A 22,393-nucleotide genomic window follows, 5' to 3' on the forward strand; every position below is an offset into this window, starting at 1 on the left:
GCTTCTGAGTTGAAGAGTCCGTCTGTCACTGAGTGCCCCAGTGACTCCTAATGGCAACCAAGCATTCCTTCTTTTCTCTTTCTGTCCTTCCATCTTTCCAGTGTCTTTCTCTGTGGCTCAGGTTAGCTAAGGATCTTACATCCTCCTGCCTCAGCTTCCCAAGTGTCCACCACTGTACAGTTTGGCAGTAAGTGTGTCAATGTGTTTGAAAGGCTGCCTGTGATTTAGCCCTGGAGTTCAGTCTCTGCTCTTTCCCTCCTCCGCTTTCAGCCTTCCTCAGCTCCCGAACAGGCCTAGCTACTGCTCTGCTGTCTGTGAGTTTGATGTTCTCCTTTCCCTCATCTATCTGCTTTCCGATTCTACTTTTCTTTGAGACAGGGTCTCAGACTGGTCTTGAACTTAGGACCTTTTGGCCTCAGCTTCCTGAGTGTTGGGATGCCAGAGGCACTATGTTCAACTCTTTCCCGTTTCACATGCTACTCATACGCCACCTTGCCAGGGAGCCCACCTTGACTTCCAGGTTGAGTTTTAGGAATCTGTATCACAGTGATGCTTCTCAGGGGAGCATACATGTCCAAACTTACCAGCAGATACACTGCACATCTAGCCGTTTGTTGTGGGTCAGCATCTCGTCCAGAGTTCTGTCCCTGTGCTCACCTAGGGCTATACAGGAACTTGCGTATAACTTACATCTCCTTCTGACACAAGTCCCCCAGAGGAGGCAGTAATCTAGAAGATATCTTATTTGGACCTAAGGGCAAGGTGTTAAATGTTTGTGGGGAGATATGCATAAGCCCTGGGCTGCATCTGAAGGTAGGCTACTTTTTATTTGCATTTAGTTTTGGTTTTAGGGGAAGCATTTGTTTGTTTGTTTGTTTGATCTAGCATGAAGTTCAGGCTTTTAGGGTTGTTTTTTGTTGTTTTGCTTTGTTTGTTTTTTAATTAAAGACCAGCTGTTACCCAGAAAAGTTGCAATAATTTTCAAACTTTTCTCTTAGACATTATGCCACAGGAAGAGTGAGCTCTTGCCCTTTTTTACCATGGAGGACTCGGGAAAGACTTTTGGATCAGAGGAGGAAGAAACAAACTATTGGAGAGACCTGGCCATGACCTATAAGCAGAGGTCAGTCCTGCAGCTTCCACCCCTGCACTCCCTGTGGGTGAGCTGGGCACCATGCATTCAGCCTTGTCATGAGATGAAGAAACCAGGATCACCTTTCTCTCCAAAGGCCCCTGAGCAGTTTTGAACTCAGACAGCCTGCCTAAAGCAGCAGCTGTGAGAGGTAGAGTTGGGATTTGAACTACAAACTGAGTCACCTAACCAGTCTAACATCTCATTGTATGTTCTGGATAGGTCTTTATCTATGTCAAGTCTGCTATAGAGACGAAGATTTACCTGTGCCTATCAAAATATGCTGGAGAGGTGGCTCAAGGTTAAGAGCACTTGTTTTTGTAGAGGATCCAGGGTCAGTTCCCAGCAGCCACATGGTGACTCACAGCCATCCTTAACTCTAGTTCCAGGAGGTACGATACCTTCTTCTGACCTCCTTAGACTTGCATTTGGTCCACATACATGCATGCAGGCAAAACACATGTGCACATAAAATAACATTGAAAAAAGATAGCTTTTTGGAAGATTTTAAATTTGAAACTGGTGTTACAGTACACAGATCTAAAAGTGCAGAAAGAGAGAGAGAGAGAGAGAGAGAGAGAGAGAGAGAGAGAGATTGAGATTGATTTTGATTCAGCACTGTGTAATTTAGGCTTGTCTTTGAATTCTTGAGCCTCCTGCCTCAGACTCCTGAATGCTGAGATTATAGGTGTGTACTTCAGTGCCAGCTCTCACAAACTGTTGTCTTTTCCATAAGATAGGAATAATGGTGGCTGAATAAAGACATGATCCACGCACTCTACCTTGTGACACAATACCAGCATCGTTAATTCTGTGATAAATTTATTTTTAATACTGCTACAGGGCAGAGAATACACAGGAGGAACTTCGAGAATTCCAGGAAGGAAGCCGGGAATACGAAGCTGAATTGGAGACTCAACTGCAGCAGATTGAAACCAGGAACCGGGACCTATTGTCAGAGAATAACCGCCTTCGAATGGAGCTGGAATCTGTGAAGGTGAGGGACCCCAGGGGACATGTGTCCAGGTCGGGATGGCTTGTGGTAAGCAGGGGTGGCAGTCACTGTACTGATTTCCCAAGGGACATGGCAAAACAAGTTCTTCAAAGGCTGCAATGTCAGAATTGTAGCTTCTTGAGTCTGAGTCAGGTAGCCTGGGCTCACTGTGACCAGCCTTGAATTTACTATGTAGCTAAGGGTGGTCTTGAACTCCTTGCGTTCACCTCCTAAGTGCTAGGATTAAGGGTAATCACCACCATGACTGGCTTTAGAATGCCTCCTGCTTTTATATTACAAGGTGCAGTATGTAATCTCTGCTTTTATATTACAAGGTACAGTATGTAATCTCTTAGCTACATATGAACATTGAAATGAAAGCTAAAGAGGAAAAAAATTAATTCTACTAACATTACCACAGTTCAAGTGCTCTGTAACCACATGTAACTCATGGATTTGACTTCTGGACACAGGGACTATAGAATATCATCTTCTAGAACATTCTGTTGGACCATACCAGTCATCAGCAGGTTTATTAACTGGGCACTGCAGTAGTTCTACCTGGACCCGTTCTTGGCTTTATTTTCCAAGGTTTGGGTTACCAGTAATCAAACAAAATCCAAAAAAATATTAAATGGAAAATTCTAGAGATAAACAAGTTACACAGTTTAAATAACTTTTATTATGGTGTAATATTATAATCATTTTATTTTGTAATTGTTTATTAGTTTGTAAACTAAAGCATTATATGATAACACAGCAAACATGGGAATAACGAGACATGAATAGGGTTTAGTGGGATCTAAAGTTTTGGGGGATGTAGCAGGATGTCTTAGAATGTGTCCTCTCAGGTAAAGACGAAGCACTGTGTTGCCTCCTGAGCCTGGACACTGTTGTGAGTGAGGCCCTGAGCTTTGTGTTGTAAGACAATGAATAGTATTTCTGGCCTTCATCTGCCAGAAACAGATAGCACTCCCAAATGCTGTGGTTGTGATGGTCAAAAATACTTCTAGGCTGTTAAGATGTCTCACCTGGCTCAGCTGGTAAAGGTGCCTGCCATCAAGCCTGGTGACCTGAGTTTGATTCCTGAGACTGACATGGCGGTAGGAGAGAATTGGGACTGGCCAGTTATTCTCTGACCTCTGTGCCCTCAGAAGTGAGATCTCTCCTTCCATCACATGGGTCCCAGGGATCTATCTTAGGTTATTGGGCTTGGCTGCAGTTGCTGCCTTGACAACTCAGTTTCATGGTTGTGTATTTGTTTGTTTGTCTTGAGACAGGATTTCTCTGCAGTTTTAAGGTTTAAAAAATATATATATTTAATCTCAGATGCTAAGATTTATGAAGCTTCCCAGAAAAATCAGGGTTTCTAACTTCTTTTGAGAGAGATGCCTGGCTTCATAAGGCATGCATTAGTCCATACCAATGAATAACTGGCCCAGTCTGTCCTGGCCACACCAAATACTATCTCTTGCTCTTGTCCTATGTAGGATCCAAATTTTTTGTTGACCCTGAAAGTATTTCATTTGGCCTCTGAAACAGGCAATGAGGAATTGTTCCAGTTCTCACATTTAAGAGGCCTCAGAACTGAAAGCTGTGGAGAGGGAGGTTTGTGACAGGAGCAGTGGCTGGGGATGTTAAGAGGCCTTTCATAGGTAAGGGCTGCATACATACCCTTCAGTTATTGAGTAATTTTATGCTTCAAGACTGAACTTTGGCCTTTTCATTACAACTTCTGGCCAGAGGCACGAGGCCCCACACAGAGACTAAGGGAAGAAATACTGTAGAAAGAGCCTGCCACTTGTAATTGCCTGTTAGTCACCTATGGCAGGTGTATCAGCTGTTCATCAAGGCTTGAATTCAGCAGCCTGTGAGGCATCAGACAGCACATACTGAGCCTCCATCAGCGACAGTGAAAGCTCAGTGAGACAGCAGTTTTCATGTCCCAAACTCTATCTGAATCTGTGCAGGCAGAGGATCTGGGTCTCCACATCTTAATGATCTAAGGTCTAGTTTCTTTTTGCTTATGTTCAGACATTTGCTTTTGTCTTCTTGCCAGGAAACCCCAGAAGCCTTAGGATGTTGACGATCGATTGATGTTGTCCACCTATAAATCACTTAATGGCCACTGTGGTCATTCTTCTTTCACGGGAGCTCTTGTCCCCATCAAGAGTCTGGGCATCATTTATTACCTCCTGGTACATCTGACTGAGTCTCACAATAGCTTTGCTTCTTGAATCTAGGCAAGAAGAGGAGCTAGCTTTTCTCTTTTTCTTTTCTTTTTTATCTTTTCTTTTTTTTTTTTTTTAACTTCCTTGATGACCTGTGTGGTGGTTTATATAGGAATGGCCCCATGGTCTCTTGTGTTTGAATGCTTGGCCCATAGGGAGTGCACTATTAGGTGGTGTGGCCTTGTTAGAGTAGGTGTGGCCTTGCTGGAGGAAGTGTGTCACTGTAGAGGCGGGCTGTGAGTTCTCATATGCTCAAACTAGGCCTAGTGTGTTAGTCTCCTGCTGCCTGTGGGTCCACATGTAGAACGCTCACCTTCTCTTGCGCCAGGTCTTCTGCCTATCTGCCTGCCTGCCACCATGCTTCTCGCCATGATGATAATGGCTGAAACCTTTGAGCCTGTGAAACCTTTGAGCCTGTAAGCCAGCCCCAATGAAATGTTTTCTTTTATAAGAGTTGCCATGGTCATGGTGTCTTTTTATAACAATAGAAACCCTAACTAAGATAACCTGCATGGAAATTGCTTAGTGTCTTTGCTTTAAGAGTGCATGCTCTGGTGGCCCTGATCTCGGGTGGGTTACTTGTTGCAGATCAACTTTGGGCCAGGCAAGTAACTGAGTCTCAATTTCCATATCTCTGGTGTGGGCTGAGATGAATTAACATACAGTGGGTTCATAAGTGTTAACTGCTCCAGATGGGCAGCAGCTAACCAGTGAGGTGTCATCAGAACTGTTCCTTGTTCTTAGAAAGCACTGGCCAATCAAACTGAGCTTCCGTTACATTGCTGTGGAGTGTCTTGGATCAAAAAGTTAGAATGGTTGTCGTTAAATATCTGACGCCTCCTTTTGTGAGGTACAAGCAACTAAAGTCATCTCTGCTGTTATGCTCAAGCACCAAGCAGTGCCATATTGAATTGTGCTGGGGCCTGAGTGAGCGCATGTGCTATGGACACCTGGAATGATTCATCTGAAGGCCAGTGGGCTCCGCCAGGGTAGCAGGTGGTGAGAGGACTGGCAGGCACGTGGTTGGGAAAGTTGGGCGTGCATTCTTTGAATGACTGTCACTTATCTTTCACGGCATCATCTGTTGTCCTGGCTAGTTTTATGTCAGGCTGGAGTCATCTGAAAGGAGGGAACCTTAGTTGAGAACATGTCTCCACTATGGGGCGTTTTCTTAGTTAGTGGTTATGGGGGAGGGCCTAGCCTGTTGTGCGTGCAGCCATCCCTGGGCTGGTGGTCTTGAGTTTTATAAGACGGAAGGCTGAGCAAGCCATGAGGAGCAAGCCTGTAAGCAGCATCCCTCCATGGCCTCTGTATCAGTTCTTGCCTCCAAGTTCCTGCACTGTTTGATTTCCTGTCCTGACTTCCTTTGATGCACAGCGATGTAGAAATGTAAGCCAAATAAACCCTTTCCTCCCCAAGTTGCTTTGGTCATGGTGCTTCATCACAGTAATAATAATCCTAACTAGGACAACTGCTTCTCATCTGAAATTTCAGGTCTGTGGAGAGAAGGTTCTGTTGAGCTCAGGGGAGGCTAGGAGAGGAGGCCTGAAGCTGCCTCAGGGGTCATATGAAGAAACACCTCAGAGACCCTAAAATGAAGAGAGAGACATTCCTTAGGATGCTGGGGTTATGTTGAGGCTGTGCCTCAGATGGGGACTGAGAATGCTTGCACAAAAGCCCCAACACTGCATAAACTGGACATGGTAGCTCATGACTGTACTGGAAGGTGGAAACAGGACAGGCAGTTCAAGAGTATCTATCCTTTGCTTCTTAGGTACATAGTTTGTTTGAGGCAGGTCTGGCACACATGAAGTACTATCTCAAGGAGAGAAGATGAGGCACTGTTGCTGGGGTGGAAGGATGGAGGGAAGAGCTTCTATTCAGTGGCCTTGTACAGGTAGATAGCACTATCCGTGAGCGACATCCCGTGTTTGATGATCGTGATAGTGAGGAAGGGATGCAAATACAGTTGTCATGGTCTTCAGTCACTGACCGGGCTTCTGTTCTGTCCTGCAGGAGAAGTTTGAAATGCAGCATTCAGAGGGTTACCGGCAGATCTCCGCCTTAGAGGATGATCTGGCTCAGACAAAAGCCATTAAAGACCAACTGCAGAAATACATCCGGGAACTGGAACAAGCCAATGATGACCTGGAAAGAGCCAAACGGTAGGGGGGGCAAGGAAAGTTTTGAGGTGACAACCACAGGCCTGAGTATGAAGAACTCGATGCTGAGCGTGGCAAAGCCCTAACGGCTCATGGGCCGGATACAGCATGTTTACCATTTCTGTGGTCTTTTTTTTTTGTTTTGGTTTTTCGAGACAGGGTTTCTCTGTGTACACCAGGTTGGCCTCAGATTCTTAACGAGGCTCCTAATTGACACACACACACCCCCACAGACACCCTCCTCCTCACCTCCCAGTGCTGGGGTTCCAGGTGTGCACTGTCATGCTGGCTTGGAGGGTATTTTCATTAGATGGAGAATTCTAGCCTGACAGGCTTGGACTTTGAAGGTGATGTTGCAGTCTTCTGTAATTGTTGCTTCTCTACGGGTTTCAGGGGGTCTCTTCCTCCCGTTTCTCTTTCTCTCTCTCTCTCACTGTGGTCTCTGCATTAGATTAATTGCCATGGTTGTGCAATACATGTGGAGGGTAGAGCTTGACTCTGGCCATCTTGCTCTGTTGCTCTTTATCGTAGTTTTTGAGGCAGGATCTTTCACTGAACCTGGAACTTGCTGTTCTGGCTAGACTGGCTGCCAGACAGCTCTAGGTGTCTCTTTTCTCCAGCTTGCACACAGGGAGGTTTCATACACTTGCCACCATACCCGGCCTTCATGCAGGTGCCCAGGTCTCATGTTTGCACAGCAAGTACTTTACACACTGAGCCATCTCCCCACCCTTTACTTGTTTCTCCTTTAATCTTGTTGTTTCTATTGTTTTAATTTAAAATTCTCTTTCCTCTAATCTGCTGTTAAGCTTGGATATTGCTAAAATTCCGGCACAGGAAGAAGACTAAACAACAGCTGCCTCTCCTAAGATCCAAACAAAACTGAGGCATGATTCTTCTAAAGTTCACCTTGGGGAAACAATGAATTCACTGGGCTTCCTTACAGAGCATAGGTGAGGAGTCACTCACAGGGTGTTAGTGCTTCTCCCCCAAAGGCACACCCAGTAGGGTTGAGGACCTCCCACTAGCAGCATAAATGGAGCCTTCCTCCCCTAGACTTCTGACTGTTCTCCAGCTCTCCTTTGAGGCCATATGCAATTAAGGCAGAGTTTTGTAGTTGCATGCTTTAGGTAGTAGGGAGTCTGTACTCAGGTAAGGATCTTGGGACAAACCTCCATGTTGGGCTATAAACACTCAACATGCATAGTTGGGATGAAGCCTTTGCAAGGGGATGCAGCCAGATGCGTCTGAACTCTCTAAGATGGCAGTTGCTTGGCCTGGAGGCCAGTCAGTCACTGGATCAAATAAGATTTGATTTTAAACATTGTTCTTGCAGAACTAGAATTTCCATTTTGTTGCGGTTCTTCTTTTTAAATCTCTATTCCTACACTGAGCTTTCTTTCTGTCTCAGATCCTGATCACAGCGGCTGTTTTTAACCTTTGACGTATTTCCAGCACTGTCATCTCAGTGTTGGTCCAGTAATTGTCTTTTCTCTTGAATTCTGTCATGTTTTCATTGTCTCTTAAGTCCAGTCAGTTTGGGTTGGGTTATGAACATTGTAGTCCATGTGTCCTGAGCCTGGGGGTCCTGTTAGCTATTTGCCTCTGTCTCCTTTTCCAGGCAGATCACGTAGCTGAACTTGCACTCCACACCATCTTCTGTCTGTGGTAAGCAGTAGCTGAAATGCCTCTGTGTGCTCAGGTTCAGAGGTCAAGCAGAAATATGGGCAAGGGCTGTGCAGGTTTTGAGGCCCTTTGGTGGTGCTGGTTTTCTGTCACTACAGATTTTTAAAGTATAGTTCTCAGAAGATGCAGTCAGCAGCACTGCTCTCTGCTCCAGGTACTGGCGAGTCTCTGCCGTGCCTGTAGATGACAGCCTTCATGGTCATGTTTACTTTTATCTTCAGTTAGAATATGATGCTGCTCCAGGTTGGTTCTTCACATGGATGCACTCTGTTACTCAACCTTTCGGTATGTGAAGCCACATTCTGAAGTGAGCCAGTGTCATTTCCACACATACATCTTTTATAAAAAGCAGGTTACACGGTCACACTGAGTCAGGGTGAAAGTGTATTCTACCCACAGTGAGGCTCCAGCAAGGATGTAGGTGCAGGAACAGATGAAGAATCAGGATCAATAATGCAATTCTCCACCAGAAGTTAGTACATTCACACAGTTCAGAACTATGATAGGAAGGGTTAGAGGGTTTTTCCCCCAAGATTTATTCTTATTATTTTAAATTATGTCTATGTATAAATGCACCTGTGTGTGGGTACCTACAAAAGCCAGAAGAGGCTTCAGATCCCCTAGAGCTGGGGGCCACAGAGAGATTGTGAACTGCTTTATGTGATCTAAACTCAGTTCTTTGTAAGAACAGCAAGCGCTCTTTTTTTTTTTTCTCTGTAGTTTGGTGGACTGTGTTTCTAGGTGTGGTTTTTCATTAATTAATTTATTCACTTTACATCCCAATATCAGGCCCCCCTCCTCCTAGTCTCCCCCTCACACAGCTCCTCCCCCTACCTCCATCCCCATCTCTTGAGAAGTGGGAGGCTACCGTGGGTATCACTCACCCTGGACATCAAGTCACTGCAGGACAAGGCACATTCTCTCCCATGCAGCAAGCACACTTAACCACTGAATTATTCTCACCAGCTCAAGGGGTGTTTGTTTGTTTGTTTGTTTGAATTTTTTAAAAGGTTTTAAATTTTACGTGCATAATATTATAGTGTCTAATAAGGACAGAGGACACTCATCTAAAACCGGAGTTAGAGACAATGGTAAATTGCCGTATGGGTGCTGGGAATTGAACCTCTAGAGGAGCAGTCAGGGCTTTTAAACACTGAACTATCTCTCCAGATCCTTTCTAAAAGATTTTAATTGTATGTCTAGAGATTTATATGTGAGTATAGGCGCCAGTGGAGGCCAGAGGTGTGAATCCCCTGGAGCTGGAGTTACAGGCACCTGACGTGGGTGCTGGGGACTGAATGTGGGTCTTCTGAAAGAGCAGTACAGCACATACTCTTAACTGCTGCGCCCCAGGAGAGTTTGTTTGGTTGGTTTGGCTTTAAGATATATATATATATCTTATATATATATTATGAGCACTCTCTATATATGAACGCCTGATGCCAGAAGAGGGCATCAGATCCCAGGTTGTGAGCCACCATGTGGCTGCTGGGAATTGAACTCAAAACCTCTGGAGGAGCAGCCAACGCTCTTAACTGCTGAGCTCTCTTTCCTGCCCTGTTTGTTTTTAATGGAAATCCAATCACATAGAAAACAGATCCTGTTTAGCAGTGCCCTGAAAGTGGGAGGGTCTCAGGATTCTCCCCAAGGGTTCATGGATATTTAATGGTTGCAGCTAGGAGCAGAGATTTTTCTTCAGTGGTGCAGCATTCTCAGATGGCCATACCCCTGGGAGCTACCCTCACTGGCTCATTGGGTTACATACACACTAAAGACATGAAAACAAAAGGGGATAATGGGAGAGTGTAGGGGACAACAAAGGGTAATGAATAGTTATGTCAAACATGACCAAGATGATGCTCATGTATGAAAACGCCATCAGCCGGGCGGTGGTGGCGCACGCCTTTAATCCCAGCACTTGGGAGGCAGAGGCAGGTGGATTTCTGAGTTCGAGGCCAGCCTGATCTACAGAGTGAGTTCCAGGACAGCCAGGGCTATACAGAGAAATGCTGTCTTGAATAACAAAAAAAAAAAAAAAAAAAAAAAAGGCCATAAAGAAACCTTTATGTATAATTAATATATGCTGATAGAATAAAACAAAAGGCATTGTTATTCCTCCACCTCTGGTACCCATAATGGAGCACTTTGTACTCAGAGCTGCACATCTTGCTTTTCCACTTAACAATGGATGCTGGAGATATTATCTGTTGAGGAATACAGAGCACTCTTGTTCTTTTTTTCCAAACACATACGTAATTGTCTACTGACTGGTGAATATTGGCTGATACCATGACTTACTTTTCCAGGTTCCTGGGGGTGTGTCTTGCTATTATAGTTCATTTCTGATCAGAGTCCTCATGTATTACTCTCACAGGTGCTGGGATTGCAAGCATATATCCTCACACCTGGCCTATTGTTTATTTCTGAGACCCTAGAGTGCCGTGAGCATCATATTTGTAGTGATTCTTTACCACTGGTCTTCCCAGTCAGCCTTCTTTTGTGTCTGCTGTGCCCCACCCCACCCCCGCCACACCCTAACACCAACTGGTATTTTCTTGTAAGATGGTAACAGCTTATCGTTAGCCTATGAAAGAATTTTTTCTTTTCCATTTTCATATATGTGCAGTGTGCATATATGTATGGTTTATGTGCATGTGAGGCCTGAGGTTGATGTTGAGAGTTCTCATTGCTCTTGTGCCTTATTCATTGAAGCAGGGTCTCTCAATCAAACCCTGGGCTCACTGAAAGGTTGGCTGGCCTAGCTAGTCAGCCTGCTCTGAGGTCCTCTGTCTCCATCTGCCCAGACAGAAATGACCAGCAGGCCACTGTGTCCACCTGCCACTACATGGTTCTTGGGATCTGAACTCTGGTCTTTGTGCTTGTAGCAATTGCTTTAACCATTGAACCATCCCAGAGGACGAGTTTCTTTCCCTCATGGGCCTCCTAAGTACAGAGCATTCATCTGCTTTTTCAGAAGCATCCATGTCCCTCTGTGTAGGAATACTTAGATGTCTGATCTTTTTCATTGTTGTGACAGATGACAGTGAAACATGTCAGAGACCTTGGATCCCTAATGTCAGACTCCTGAATGTTTTCTTTTGTTGTCATTATGTAAGCACCGTAGGTAACTATCCCATTCACTTTCTCTAAAGACCCTTTGAGAACAGGTATTAACATGGTGTTAAGAGAAAATGTTGAATGAGTTAGCAAATTCAGCCTTCCCCTGTGGCTGAAGAGACAAGAACCTCAGTGACTCTTACAGGGAATCGCAGAGTGTTACCTCTGGACCGCACTCCAAACCTGCTTCCACCTGCACACAGTGCAGCTGCACTGCCAGATGCCTTCTGGGGGCAAACACAGGGCCTTTAACTAAAAAGTGCCAGTGCTGACCGAGCAACTCCATATGAAATATGTGTCTACTGTTTAGTCTACTTTGTTCCTGGTCTTCTGTGACAGAGTTGTCCTTACTATCCCTGCTTTATATGTGAGAAAACAGATCCAGTGAAAGTAGCTGGGCCAGAGTTAAACACTTAACAGATTTGATTCTTTTTTTTTGGGGGGGGGGGAGGGGTGATTATCAAATCATAATTTTTACTTTTTAACACAGGGTTATAAACAGAAAAATGCAGGATATGGGGAAGGGGATGACACAGGAGCATAGGTGTTCAGGGGGAGTACAGATATCTTTCAGAACAGGGTATCAGCGGGGCAAAGGTTCAGGGGACAGGTCAGTATGACTCTGCCTGTGATTCACTTGTCCTTATCTAAGTTGGTACTATCCACCAAGGCTGCCTATCTACAAGGTCTATAACTATTCAGGCTGGTAAATTTCTACAAAAGCTACCGGTTTACAATAGCTTATAGCCATCTATTTCAGTGTTTTTTCACAGAGACCCAAGACTTTGTGTTAGCAAGCATGTATGCCAGGCCTATTGTTGATTTTAGGCTTATGGCTGATTTTAGGCCTTCAGTGTATAAGCAGAGCTGCCCCTGACATCTCCTCCCTTCTCCAAGTATAGCAGGGCCATGGAGATTCTAATCTTGCCAAGGCGGGGATAGAGGCCTGACCTCCAGTAATTAAAGGGGACCTTGTAATGGCTCTGGTCCTCCTGTCATTGTCCAGTGAGGCATGAGGGCCATACCCATCCCGATGTCTTTTTCCTGGAGAGGGGATACTTTTGACATCAACCCCTATGCAGTCAAGCATGTCCCTCGGGGAACCCAGAAACATATTTTTAACTTTTATTTATATTCCCTTGCAGTGCTTAGCCTCGCAGCCTAAGCAAGAATTCAGATCGCCAGTCAGAGGGGGTTCTGGGTGGCCCCTCTCTGCTAGTCCCCTCTTTTAGGTTGGGTGGAGATGGGATTTGGAAACACCCTGGATAGAGTAACAACCTCATCTTGAATCTTATATTCAATAGCTAACTTATGACGATGTATCTGAATAGATTTTGCTATCAGATTATGTATCTGTTGTTGCACAAAGTTAGTCAGCCTACTTAAGGCCTGGGGACCAAAAGAAATAAGCAAAAATAACCCAATTAATGGTCCCAAGATGGAAGGAAGTAGGGTTGACAATCATGGAAAGGTTGAAAACCAATTCTTGTACCAGCTCTCATTTTTCTCTTTCTGTCTGTCTTTTCTCAAGACCTTCTCTGGCCTTTTTCATGCTCTCTTTAATCATCTCTGTCTTGTCTATGTAAAAGCAACATTCTTCTTTAAGGGCTGTACACAGTCTAGAGCTGTACACAGTCATTTCTATTGTAAAAGAGAAAATCAAGTCTAATAAAGTCCTTTGCAGTTTTTGGAGATCGCTTCAGACAGCTAAACGAGGGATTTCTTCAGATTAGTAATGTCAATCTCTGGCTGTTTGATGTCCTTGTCAAAGGCCCATCGAAGGTCTGAGTAGTGTAAGTCCAGAGGCCGGCATCAGGAATGTACTCACTGATGAGTGGATATTAGCCCAAAAGCTCACAGTACCTAAGACACAATGCATAGACCACATGAAACTCAAGAGGAGGAAGGAAGACCAAAGTGCAGATGCTTTGGTCCTTTTTAGAAGGAGTATCAAAATACTCAACCAGAGCTCCCAGGGTCTAGGGACTCATGGCTCCACCTGTATAGGTAATTGAGGGTGGCCTTGTTAGGCATCAGTGGAAGTGGAGGGCCATGGTCCCTAGTGTTGGGGAATGCTAGAGCAGGGAGGTGGGATTGGGAGGATGGTGGGAGCACACCCTCATAAAAATTGGAAGAGTGGGTATGGGATAAGGGGTTTTGGGGGAGAAAGGAAGAGGAGATAACAGTGAAAGGTAAATATGTAAAATATCCAATAATAATAATAATAAAAAGCAGATAATGGGTCTGGCAAAAAAAAAAAAAAAGATAGTTTACTTATTTCAAATGATTTTCAAAAGTTTCCAGGAGATGCTTATTGGCTAAGATCTTATTTTAAGCTCTTCACAAAAGAATTTAAGTCTTTATTTAATATTCTCAAGAGAGATGCAAATCCTAATTTCCCTCAACAATTAATTGACAAAAGAGGAGTAATTTTACAAAAAGTAGAAGAAGCTATTATTAATCAATCTATAGATTGATTAATTGTTGGCTGTTTTATAATAGTCCTTTGATAAAAGAGATTATTAATAAAGATTTATATTTCTTTAGTGTCTTCATGACTCTCTGAGGGTAGAAGGAGCGGCTATTGGCACTTCTGCCCCGATTTTACAAGAACTCTGAAAAATTGGCTTTAAAAACCAAAGAGAGGAAACTGTACCCCCAGAAGGAGTCTCCCAAAAATACTCTCTATCATGCCTTGTTCACTTTCAACTTTCTAAAACTGAAAGCTCATGGCAAATCTGCCGCTGACTGCCTCTGGCATTGCTGAGACCAATAAAAACTATGCCACAGCTATGTGGAAGGACCCTCTTACCCTTAAATGGAATGTCCAGGACCCAGTTCCTACATGGGGCTGGAGACTGATATGCCTATTTGATACCACAGAAGGCACAGCTAAATGGCTGCCAAAAAGATTAACGAAATAAATAGATACCCCCACAAAGCCAGGCCCCATTATAAATAAGATGAATAACAGTTGACATGCAGGGAAGAGAAATCTCCCTGAGAATCCCCCTCTTTTTCCTTTCCAGGTAAAAATGAATCAACAGATTAGATTCTTTTTATTACCATTTTTAAGTTACAGCCCGTCTCTGCCTTTGGCCATTTACCATTGTGCTCTAGTGAAATGCCTGCCCTGTTCACAAGGAAGGAGCTGCTGCTGAGGGCAGCTGGCTGGGGCGGGGCCCTGGACTCCTGAAAGTTTAGGGTGTTTGTATGTTTGTTTGTTTGTTTGTTTGTTTTTTGGTTTTTCGAGACAGGGTTTCTCTGTGTAGCCCTGGCTGTCCTAGAACTCACTCTGTAGACCAGGCTGGCCTTGAACTCAGAAATCCGCCTGCCTCTGTCTTCCAAGTGCTGGGATTAAAGGTGTGCGCCACCACTGCCCGGCCAAAACTTTAGTTTTTATCATCACACGTATGTGCATGTGGAAGAGGATGGCAGAGGCCAACATCAGGGGTTTTCCTCAATCGTCCTCTACAATAGTTTTGTTCTGGATAGGCTGTCTGGATGGCCAGAAAGCCACCTAATGCTGGGATAAAAGGCTTATTCTGTATACCTAGCTTTTTATGTAGGTGTTCAGGATCTCAACTCATGCTCAAGTGTTTTAGTGTCTGCAGTATCACTTTCTTAACTTTAAAGTCACTAAGAGATTACTGCTGCTTTCTCTCTGTCTGTCTGTCTGTCTGTCTGTCTGTCTGTCTGTCTGTGTCTGTGGTGGGCTGTTCTGAATGCTAATTAGTACTCCTAGACAATCGGGGTCTGGTTGCTGTCAATGACTAGGTGGAGCCTGTGGTCCTAGTGGGCAAGGCTTTAGGTCATCCTAGGCTTTACTGCCGTGTGGAAATGATCAGACTTAACCCTGAAGACAACCTGGTGCATCTTCTTAGCCCTAATGACTCCATTTTGTAGGTGAGGAGCCTGAGGCCCAGGAGGCCCTGTGGTGCTTAGGACCACCCAGGCACCTCTGCTGTCACATCTTCCAGGTCTTCAGGCACTGACAGATGCTGCTGTTGGTATTTTGGATAACTGTGAGCTTTTTCTACCCAGAGCCACAATCATGTCCCTGGAAGACTTTGAGCAGCGTTTGAATCAAGCCATCGAAAGAAATGCCTTCCTAGAGAGTGAGCTGGATGAGAAGGAGAATCTTCTAGAGTCTGTGCAAAGGCTGAAGGATGAAGCCCGAGGTCAGAGGCTTTCCCTGTTTTCTCCCTGCGTGGTGTTTCTCCATCTAAGACATCTGGCCTTGTGGAGCACTGCCTTTCCAGGGAATCTGGAAATTCCGTACATGAGCCAGCCTCAGAGAGGCTGAGGGGCAGCTCTGTGTAAATAGTAGCCGGGGTGGGTGTTCTGAGTTGTCAGCACTTTTTACAACTCATGTGTGTCTGCAGGAAAAGCCTTGGGGTTCACAAGTCCTGTCTTTGTTCATGGGCTTTACCTCCTTAATTCAGAATTGTTTCCTCAGGGAACAATTCTCACACATGCCAGACAGGCTTGAGTCCTGCCTGGCAGAAGCACAAGAGTTTCTTGGGGAGAAAAATGCCATTGTATTGCTGGCCAACTTTTGGCTGTTGTGCCAGGCATGGAGTGTTTAGACTAATGGGACCTTCACTGATAAACCATCAGCTGCATTCTTAAGAGAATCAAGTCCTAGTTTCTTGTTTATCTGTTTCTTCAAGATAGGGTTTCTCTATATAACTGCCCTGGCTGTCCTGGAACTTGCTTTGTAGACTAGGCTGGCCTTGAACTCACAGAGATCTATCTGCCTGCCTCTACCTCCTGAGTACTCGAATTAAAAGTGTATGTCACTATGCCTGGCCCTTAATTCTTTTTAAATAAGAATTTGATACCAAATGGTACAGTCAGTAGATAGGGTTTAAAAAGCAACTGTCACATTGAAATAGTTTTAGATTTCAGAACAGGCTGGATTCCATTAGGAGTGCTGGCCTGGGTGTGGTGGTACATACCTGTAAGCCCTACATTTTGGAGGAGGATCAGTTCAAGGTCATCCTTGGCCTCATAGCAAGTTCAAGGCCAGCCTGGGCTACAAAGACCGAATCTTAAAACAAACAAACAAACAAACAAACAAATAACAACAGCAAAACCTTGGATGGAAGAAATTCTCAAATGATTGATAAAGTCTATGCAAATATTACAAAGTTTAAAGAACTTGGCACTTACGGTCCAAAACATTTCAGATCAGAACTACTGGCCACTTCAGCCTATGCCCATTAGTAATGAAGATACCAGCAAATCACAGGAATTTATTTTATGGAGTGTTAAACAGTTATTAAAATGAGTGGACATTGGTAGATATGTTGTCGTGGGAAAGGTAGGCAGACCTTTCATGGAAGGGGAGAGAATTAGTTAGAGACAGGCCTGCCCACCTGCTAATGATTTCTAAAATCATTTGTATAATACTCAGTAGGAGTTTCCAACAGATGTGGACTGTGAGGAGAAGGTCTGGAAAGGTCGGGTGGGTATATATACACTTGGGACACCAGCACTCGGGGGATGATCTAGTGTTTGACTTCATCCTGGATACATAGCAAAAAGGCAGTCAGTTGCTGAGCCAAGGTTGCGGCTCTGCAGAGGTCTGCCCAATTTTCTGACCCGCTCATCCTTGTCCCTTCCATCTCTTTCCATACTGGCAAAGCCCAGGCACGCTGGGCTTCTGTACTCTTTCTCCGAAGCTCCCCACCGTTCCCTTGCCATTGCTGAGTGCACTGGCCTAACTCAAAAGCTGTGGCCTTTTCTATTCTTTTCTCTTACCTCCATCTGGTAGCCTGCCGGCTCAGGTATTTTAAACTCTAATAAAATTGTCCTCGAGCTTCACAAAGAAAACAACAACAGACACAGGGAAAAAAAAGCAAAACTTGGTAATGTGTCCAGCCAGAAGAGAACTGGGGGAAGCAAGTTTTTACTTAGGGTTCTGTCCATACCACAGTGTCACAATTTTTTTTTTTTTTAACAATTATGTTAACAAATATGTTAAAGCTTTAGTTTTTAAGATCTTTTGTATTTTATGCAGAAGAAGACTGTGTTGTTTGCATAACTGTTAAGGAGAGAACATGGTTTGTCCCTTCGTTCAGGGTTTTCAGGTTGATTTCTAGGCTGTACACTCCTATTTTGGCTGCATCCTCACCAAAAGCAAGGACTCACATTCTGAACCCTTTCCCTGTACAGATCTGCGGCAGGAATTGGCTGTACAGCAGAAGCAAGACAAGCCTCGGACACCCATGCCAGGCTCAGGGGAAGCCAAGAGGACAGACATGGCTGTGCAGGCCACAGGCTCTGTACCATCTACTCCAATAGCTCACCGAGGACCTAGCTCTGGTTTAAACACACCAGGAATGTTCAGACATGGTGAGGAGATTGGGCAGAGGGAAGTTTTTCTTTGATTTAAAGAGTTTGCCCTGGCGCACGCCTTTAATCCCACCACTTGGGAGGCAGAGGCAGGCGGATTTCTGAGTTGGAGGCCAGCCTGGTCTACAGAGTGAGTTCCAGGACAGCCAAGGCTACACAGAGAAACCCTGTCTTGAAAAACAAAACAAAAAACAACAACAACAACAAAAAAGAGTTTGCCCTTAGGCCAGGTGTGATGGTACAGTTATGAGCACTCAAGAGGCAGAAGCAGGTAGATCTCTGTGAATTTAAGGCCAACCTGGTCTATATAGTGAGTTCTAGGACATCCAGGTCTAGAAAGACCATGCCTAGGAAGGAAGGAAGAGAAGGAAGGAAGGAAGGAAGGAAGGAAGGAGAGAGGAAGAATAACAGAAGGAAAGAAAGAAGTTTAAAAAAAGAGAAGTAAACAATCAAGTAGTTTGCCCTGGTAAGAACCTAGTGTGGGTCCTGGGTGAGATGGCTTGGGTCTGGCTCAGTTAGGGAGTAGTATGGGATGCTCAGTAGGGCAGGCTGTTGATAGAATAGGAGAGTCTTAAGTGAGGCAGGGCATAGCAGATCCTGTGATAAAGAACAAACTGTCTAGAAGGGCAGCAACCTCTGCCACAGAGGACATGGGTCCATCCTAACAGACACCCCTAGAGGCCAGAAATCTGAAGGTCTAAATGTTACACCCAAAAGTCAAAAACATGGATTTGGCATGGTGGCACATATCTGTAATCCCAGTGTTCTGGAGGCTGAGGCTGTAATTAAGAGTTCAAGGCTAGACTCTTGAACTCTGTCCTAGTTAGGGGTTTACTGCAGTGAACATCCACCATGACCAAGGCAAGCATTTAATTGGACTGGCTTTCAGGTTCAGAGGTTCAGTCTATTATCATCAAGGTATGAGCATAGCAGCATCCAGGCAGGCATGGTGCAGGAGGGGCTGAGAGTTCTACATCTTCATCTGAAGGCAGCTAGCAGAAGACTGGCTTCCAGGCAGCAAGGATGAAGGTCTTAAAGCCCACTCCCACAGTGACACACTTTCTCCAGCAAGGCCACACCTTCTAATAGTGCCACTTCCTGGGCCATGCATATACAAACCATCACAATATGGTCTACTTAGTGAGAGCCAGTCTCATAAGTAAATATTTATGAGGGGGAGGGGCTGTCTTACAATAGGTCTATCTGGAAATGTGCCCAGTGTAATTGGTATGGTTAAAACTGAGATGTTTGAGTACACCTCCTAGCTTCTTGACTTATTCAGTCAGGCCACCAAGGGCAAATAGACAATTATTGAATGCTCATTGTATGCCAGACAGTTTTTGCAGTACTTCATATTAGGACCTCACAGAGCTCTCCTCACAAGCCTACCCTGCAGATGGTAGTCCCATCTTCAGGTGTGTTCACCAATGTCCCTGAAGTCACCTAGCAGATAAGTGGCAGTGTTGAGGTTCTCAGCCAGACAGGCTGGTTCAAGGGCATAAGCGTCAGCTCACACTGTGAACCTTGGTCATGAAGACTGTTGTGGTTTCTGGTCCCAGTCCAGAGCAGTACCCTGTGTTTTGGGATTTACATGAGTCACCAGGTGTCTTAGTTACTGTTTTATGACAATGTGACCAAGCAACTCTTACAAAAGAAAGCACTTGACTGGAGACTTGCTTAGAGGTTCAGAGGTCTAGCCCATTATCATCATGACAAAGAGCCTGGCTGCAGGCATGGTCCGGAAGTAGCCGAGAACTACATTCTGCTCCTCAAGTAGAGACAGATACTGGTTCTTTTGCTTTTGAAACCTAAAGCCAACCCCAGTGACAAACTTCCTCCGTCAAGGCTACACCTGCTCTATCTAACACACCCACACCTCCTGATCCTTCTAATCCTTTCAGACAGTTCCACTGTCTGGTGACAAGCATTCACATATAGGAGCCTACTGGGGCCATTCATATTCAAGCCGTCACACCTTAGACTTAGTGAGTTAGTGGCTCAGGCTCAGCGGGTCTCAGTGAGGCCTACAGTTTTACCAGCTGTGTTGTGGGGGTGGTTGTCATGGTTTATGTGTGCAAGTTAGGTTTGGCAGTGAGTCATCACAGGCTGCAAGAAATGCTGTTTTTCATGTGGATTGCTTAGCTGGCTGTGGTAGTGGCAGGCTATAATCCTAATACCTAGCGACAAGACTGCCAGTGTAAGCCCAGCAACATAGAGGGACCCTGTCTCTCCCTCCTCAAAATGTGGCTTTTTTTTCACTATGTATATTTCTATCCTGATCATTGTTAATGTTTACAAGGTATATGGAATTCTTAGATGTACCTTGGCTTGGTTTTAAAAGATTACTCTGTTTTTAAAAAATAGATGTTAAAGATAATCTTACCAAGGATTCAAAATATAGACTGGTAGGGTTTTTGGCGTGTTGTCCAAGATGGTGATCAAAATCAAAGGGAAGGTGTCAGCTTTCATCCCCACCCCCACAGTTTGAGTGTAGTGACATTAGAGCACAGATGGAAGGACCCTGTAACTCATACTGCTTCTTGCACACTCAGGTCTGGACAGCTCCAGTGGTGGGACCCCACTCACACCTGCAGCCCGGATATCAGCCCTAAACATTGTTGGGGACCTGCTTCGGAAAGTTGGGGTAAGTCTGGGTCATTGCAGGGTTTTTTGTCTGAAGGTTTGTCTAGACATGGCCTCTCTCTTCACTTTCATAGCGACCTCCGAGATTTTAAATGTAGCTGGGCTGTCTGTGCTCTGAGCGTCTTTAGCTCATTAGATGGGACTTCTGTTGTGGAGAGGCCATTTGGTCAGAATCCAGGTCCCCTTTTCCTTTTCAGGCATCTTTCATTTTTCCTCCAAGTTATTTTGGATAAGAGGGTGCTGTCTATGCTTGTGTCTCTATCTTTCTTTCAGGATTGGGCCTCATCTTGTAGCCCAGGCCTTCCTTACTCAGGCAGCAGCCCTCCTGCCTCACAGTCTCCCAGATTCTGAGATGGTAGTTGCAGACTACCATGTCCTAGAATTGAATTAAAAAAAAAAAAATCCCAGGACCATTTAAAAGTGAGTTAGTCCTCTCCTCCCCTCTCTCTCTCTCTCTCTCTCTCTCTCTCTCTCTCTCTCCTTCCTTCTCTCTCTCTTTCCCTCTCTCGTAGAACATCTTAAGAATGGAGAGCAAAGGCCTTGGCCTTTCTGCTTTATGTTAATTACCAGGAGTGTCCACAGGATTCTATGTAACAACAGAATTCTTTGTATTTGCACTTTTATTTTTAGAAACTACTCCTGAAATCCCAGCACTTGGGAGGCAGAGGCAGGTGGATTTCTGAGTTTGAGGCCAGCCTGGTCTACAGAGTGAGTTCCAGGACAGCCAGGGCTACACAGAGAAACCCTGTCTCAAAAAACCGGAAAAAAAAAACAAAAAACAAAAAAAGAAACTACTCCTGAAAGGCTATTTACCGTCAGCCCTGCCTGTCCTGAGGTGCAAAGAGAAACACACGCACATGCGCACACACACACACACACACACACACACACACACACACACACACGCGGGGGGTGTCTGCTTGCATGCACACGTCTGTAGGTTTGTGGATATTTCTGTTTGTCCACTCCAAGTTCAAGGCCTCGTCTGAACCTCTCTTCAGGTTTAATGAGATAAACAAAGGGGACAATTCTAGAAGTTAGTATTATCGTTAGTATTTGCTGAGGTTAGTTCTTGTTGTGTTTTTGTTGTTGTTTGTTTGTTTATTTGACACAGGGTCTTGCAGTGTAGCCTAGGCTGGTCTGGAATGTACAGTAATTCTCCTGCCTCGGTCCTTTGAGTGCTGGGATTACAGGTTTGCAGCACCATGACTAGCTCCTATTTCACTAGTAGAGTTAATTTTCTGGGCCTCTTTCTGGATATTTTAGATGGGTAGCCTCAGTACGTGTAGATACACTGGGTTCCACTGGGGACCCCTTAGAATCTTTGGACCACAGTTTACATTGTTTTCACTGCCATGGCCCCCATGTTCTATTTGGGTTTGTTGTTTGTCTTATTGTTGTTGTTGTTGGTGGTTTTTTATTTGTTTGTTTATTTGTTGTTGGGTTTTTGTTTTGTTTTGTTTTGTTTTGAGACAGTTTCTCTGTGTAAACCTGGCTGTCTTAGAGCTCACTATGTTGACCAGGCTGGCCTTGGACTCTCAGAGGTCTTCTTGCCCCTCCCCCTGAGTGCTGAGATCAAAGGTGTGTGCCACCATATGCAGTGGCTCTCATACTTTTGTGTTCCTGGATTTTTTCCCCCACTTTGAGGAGTGTGGAAGGGCATGATAGGAACAGGGTCACATAGCCCAGGCTGGTCTCAAATTTGCTATGTAGCTGAAGTTAACTTTAACGTCTGATCCTCCTGTCTCTGCCTCCTAAGTATTGGTTTTACAGGTATGTCATACATAGTTTATGTGCCACTGGGCACATCCTGGACTTCATGCACACTTGGCAAGTGCCCTCCAAGCTGACTGCTTCTCTAGCCTTTGTCTATAACTTGACGAAAGTCAATTTCTTTTCAGGCCCTGGAGTCCAAACTAGCATCATGCAGGAACTTCATGTATGATCAGTCCCCAAGCCGGACAGTCGGGCCAGCCTTGGGGCGAGGAACCAAAAACAGAGATGGCGCTGACAAAAGGCCAGGCAGCACCAGTGTGGGCGATAAAGGGTCAGTATCTTTGATACTCTC

At 44.8% G+C, this 22,393-nt stretch overlaps 1 protein-coding gene across 3 annotated transcripts in view; it reads left to right on the forward strand.

Moving 5' to 3' along the window:
• Nde1 (nudE neurodevelopment protein 1) overlaps window positions 1–22,393 on the forward strand; it is a 32,205-nt gene that overhangs the window by 7,187 nt on the left and 2,625 nt on the right. For all 3 annotated transcript variants that reach the window (XM_034504564.2, XM_034504560.2, XM_076937472.1), the window contains exons 2-8: window positions 999–1,123; window positions 1,976–2,129; window positions 6,374–6,522; window positions 15,367–15,503; window positions 17,503–17,682; window positions 20,235–20,326; window positions 22,227–22,372. In XM_034504564.2, coding sequence (XP_034360455.1) covers window positions 1,041–1,123; window positions 1,976–2,129; window positions 6,374–6,522; window positions 15,367–15,503; window positions 17,503–17,682; window positions 20,235–20,326; window positions 22,227–22,372 — 941 coding nt within the window. In that variant the 5' untranslated portion in view covers window positions 999–1,040. The remainder of the gene's footprint in view (window positions 1–998; window positions 1,124–1,975; window positions 2,130–6,373; window positions 6,523–15,366; window positions 15,504–17,502; window positions 17,683–20,234; window positions 20,327–22,226; window positions 22,373–22,393) is intronic.

Source organism: Arvicanthis niloticus, chromosome 6 (genome assembly GCF_011762505.2).
Source record: "Arvicanthis niloticus isolate mArvNil1 chromosome 6, mArvNil1.pat.X, whole genome shotgun sequence".
Lineage (NCBI taxonomy): Eukaryota > Metazoa > Chordata > Mammalia > Rodentia > Muridae > Arvicanthis > Arvicanthis niloticus.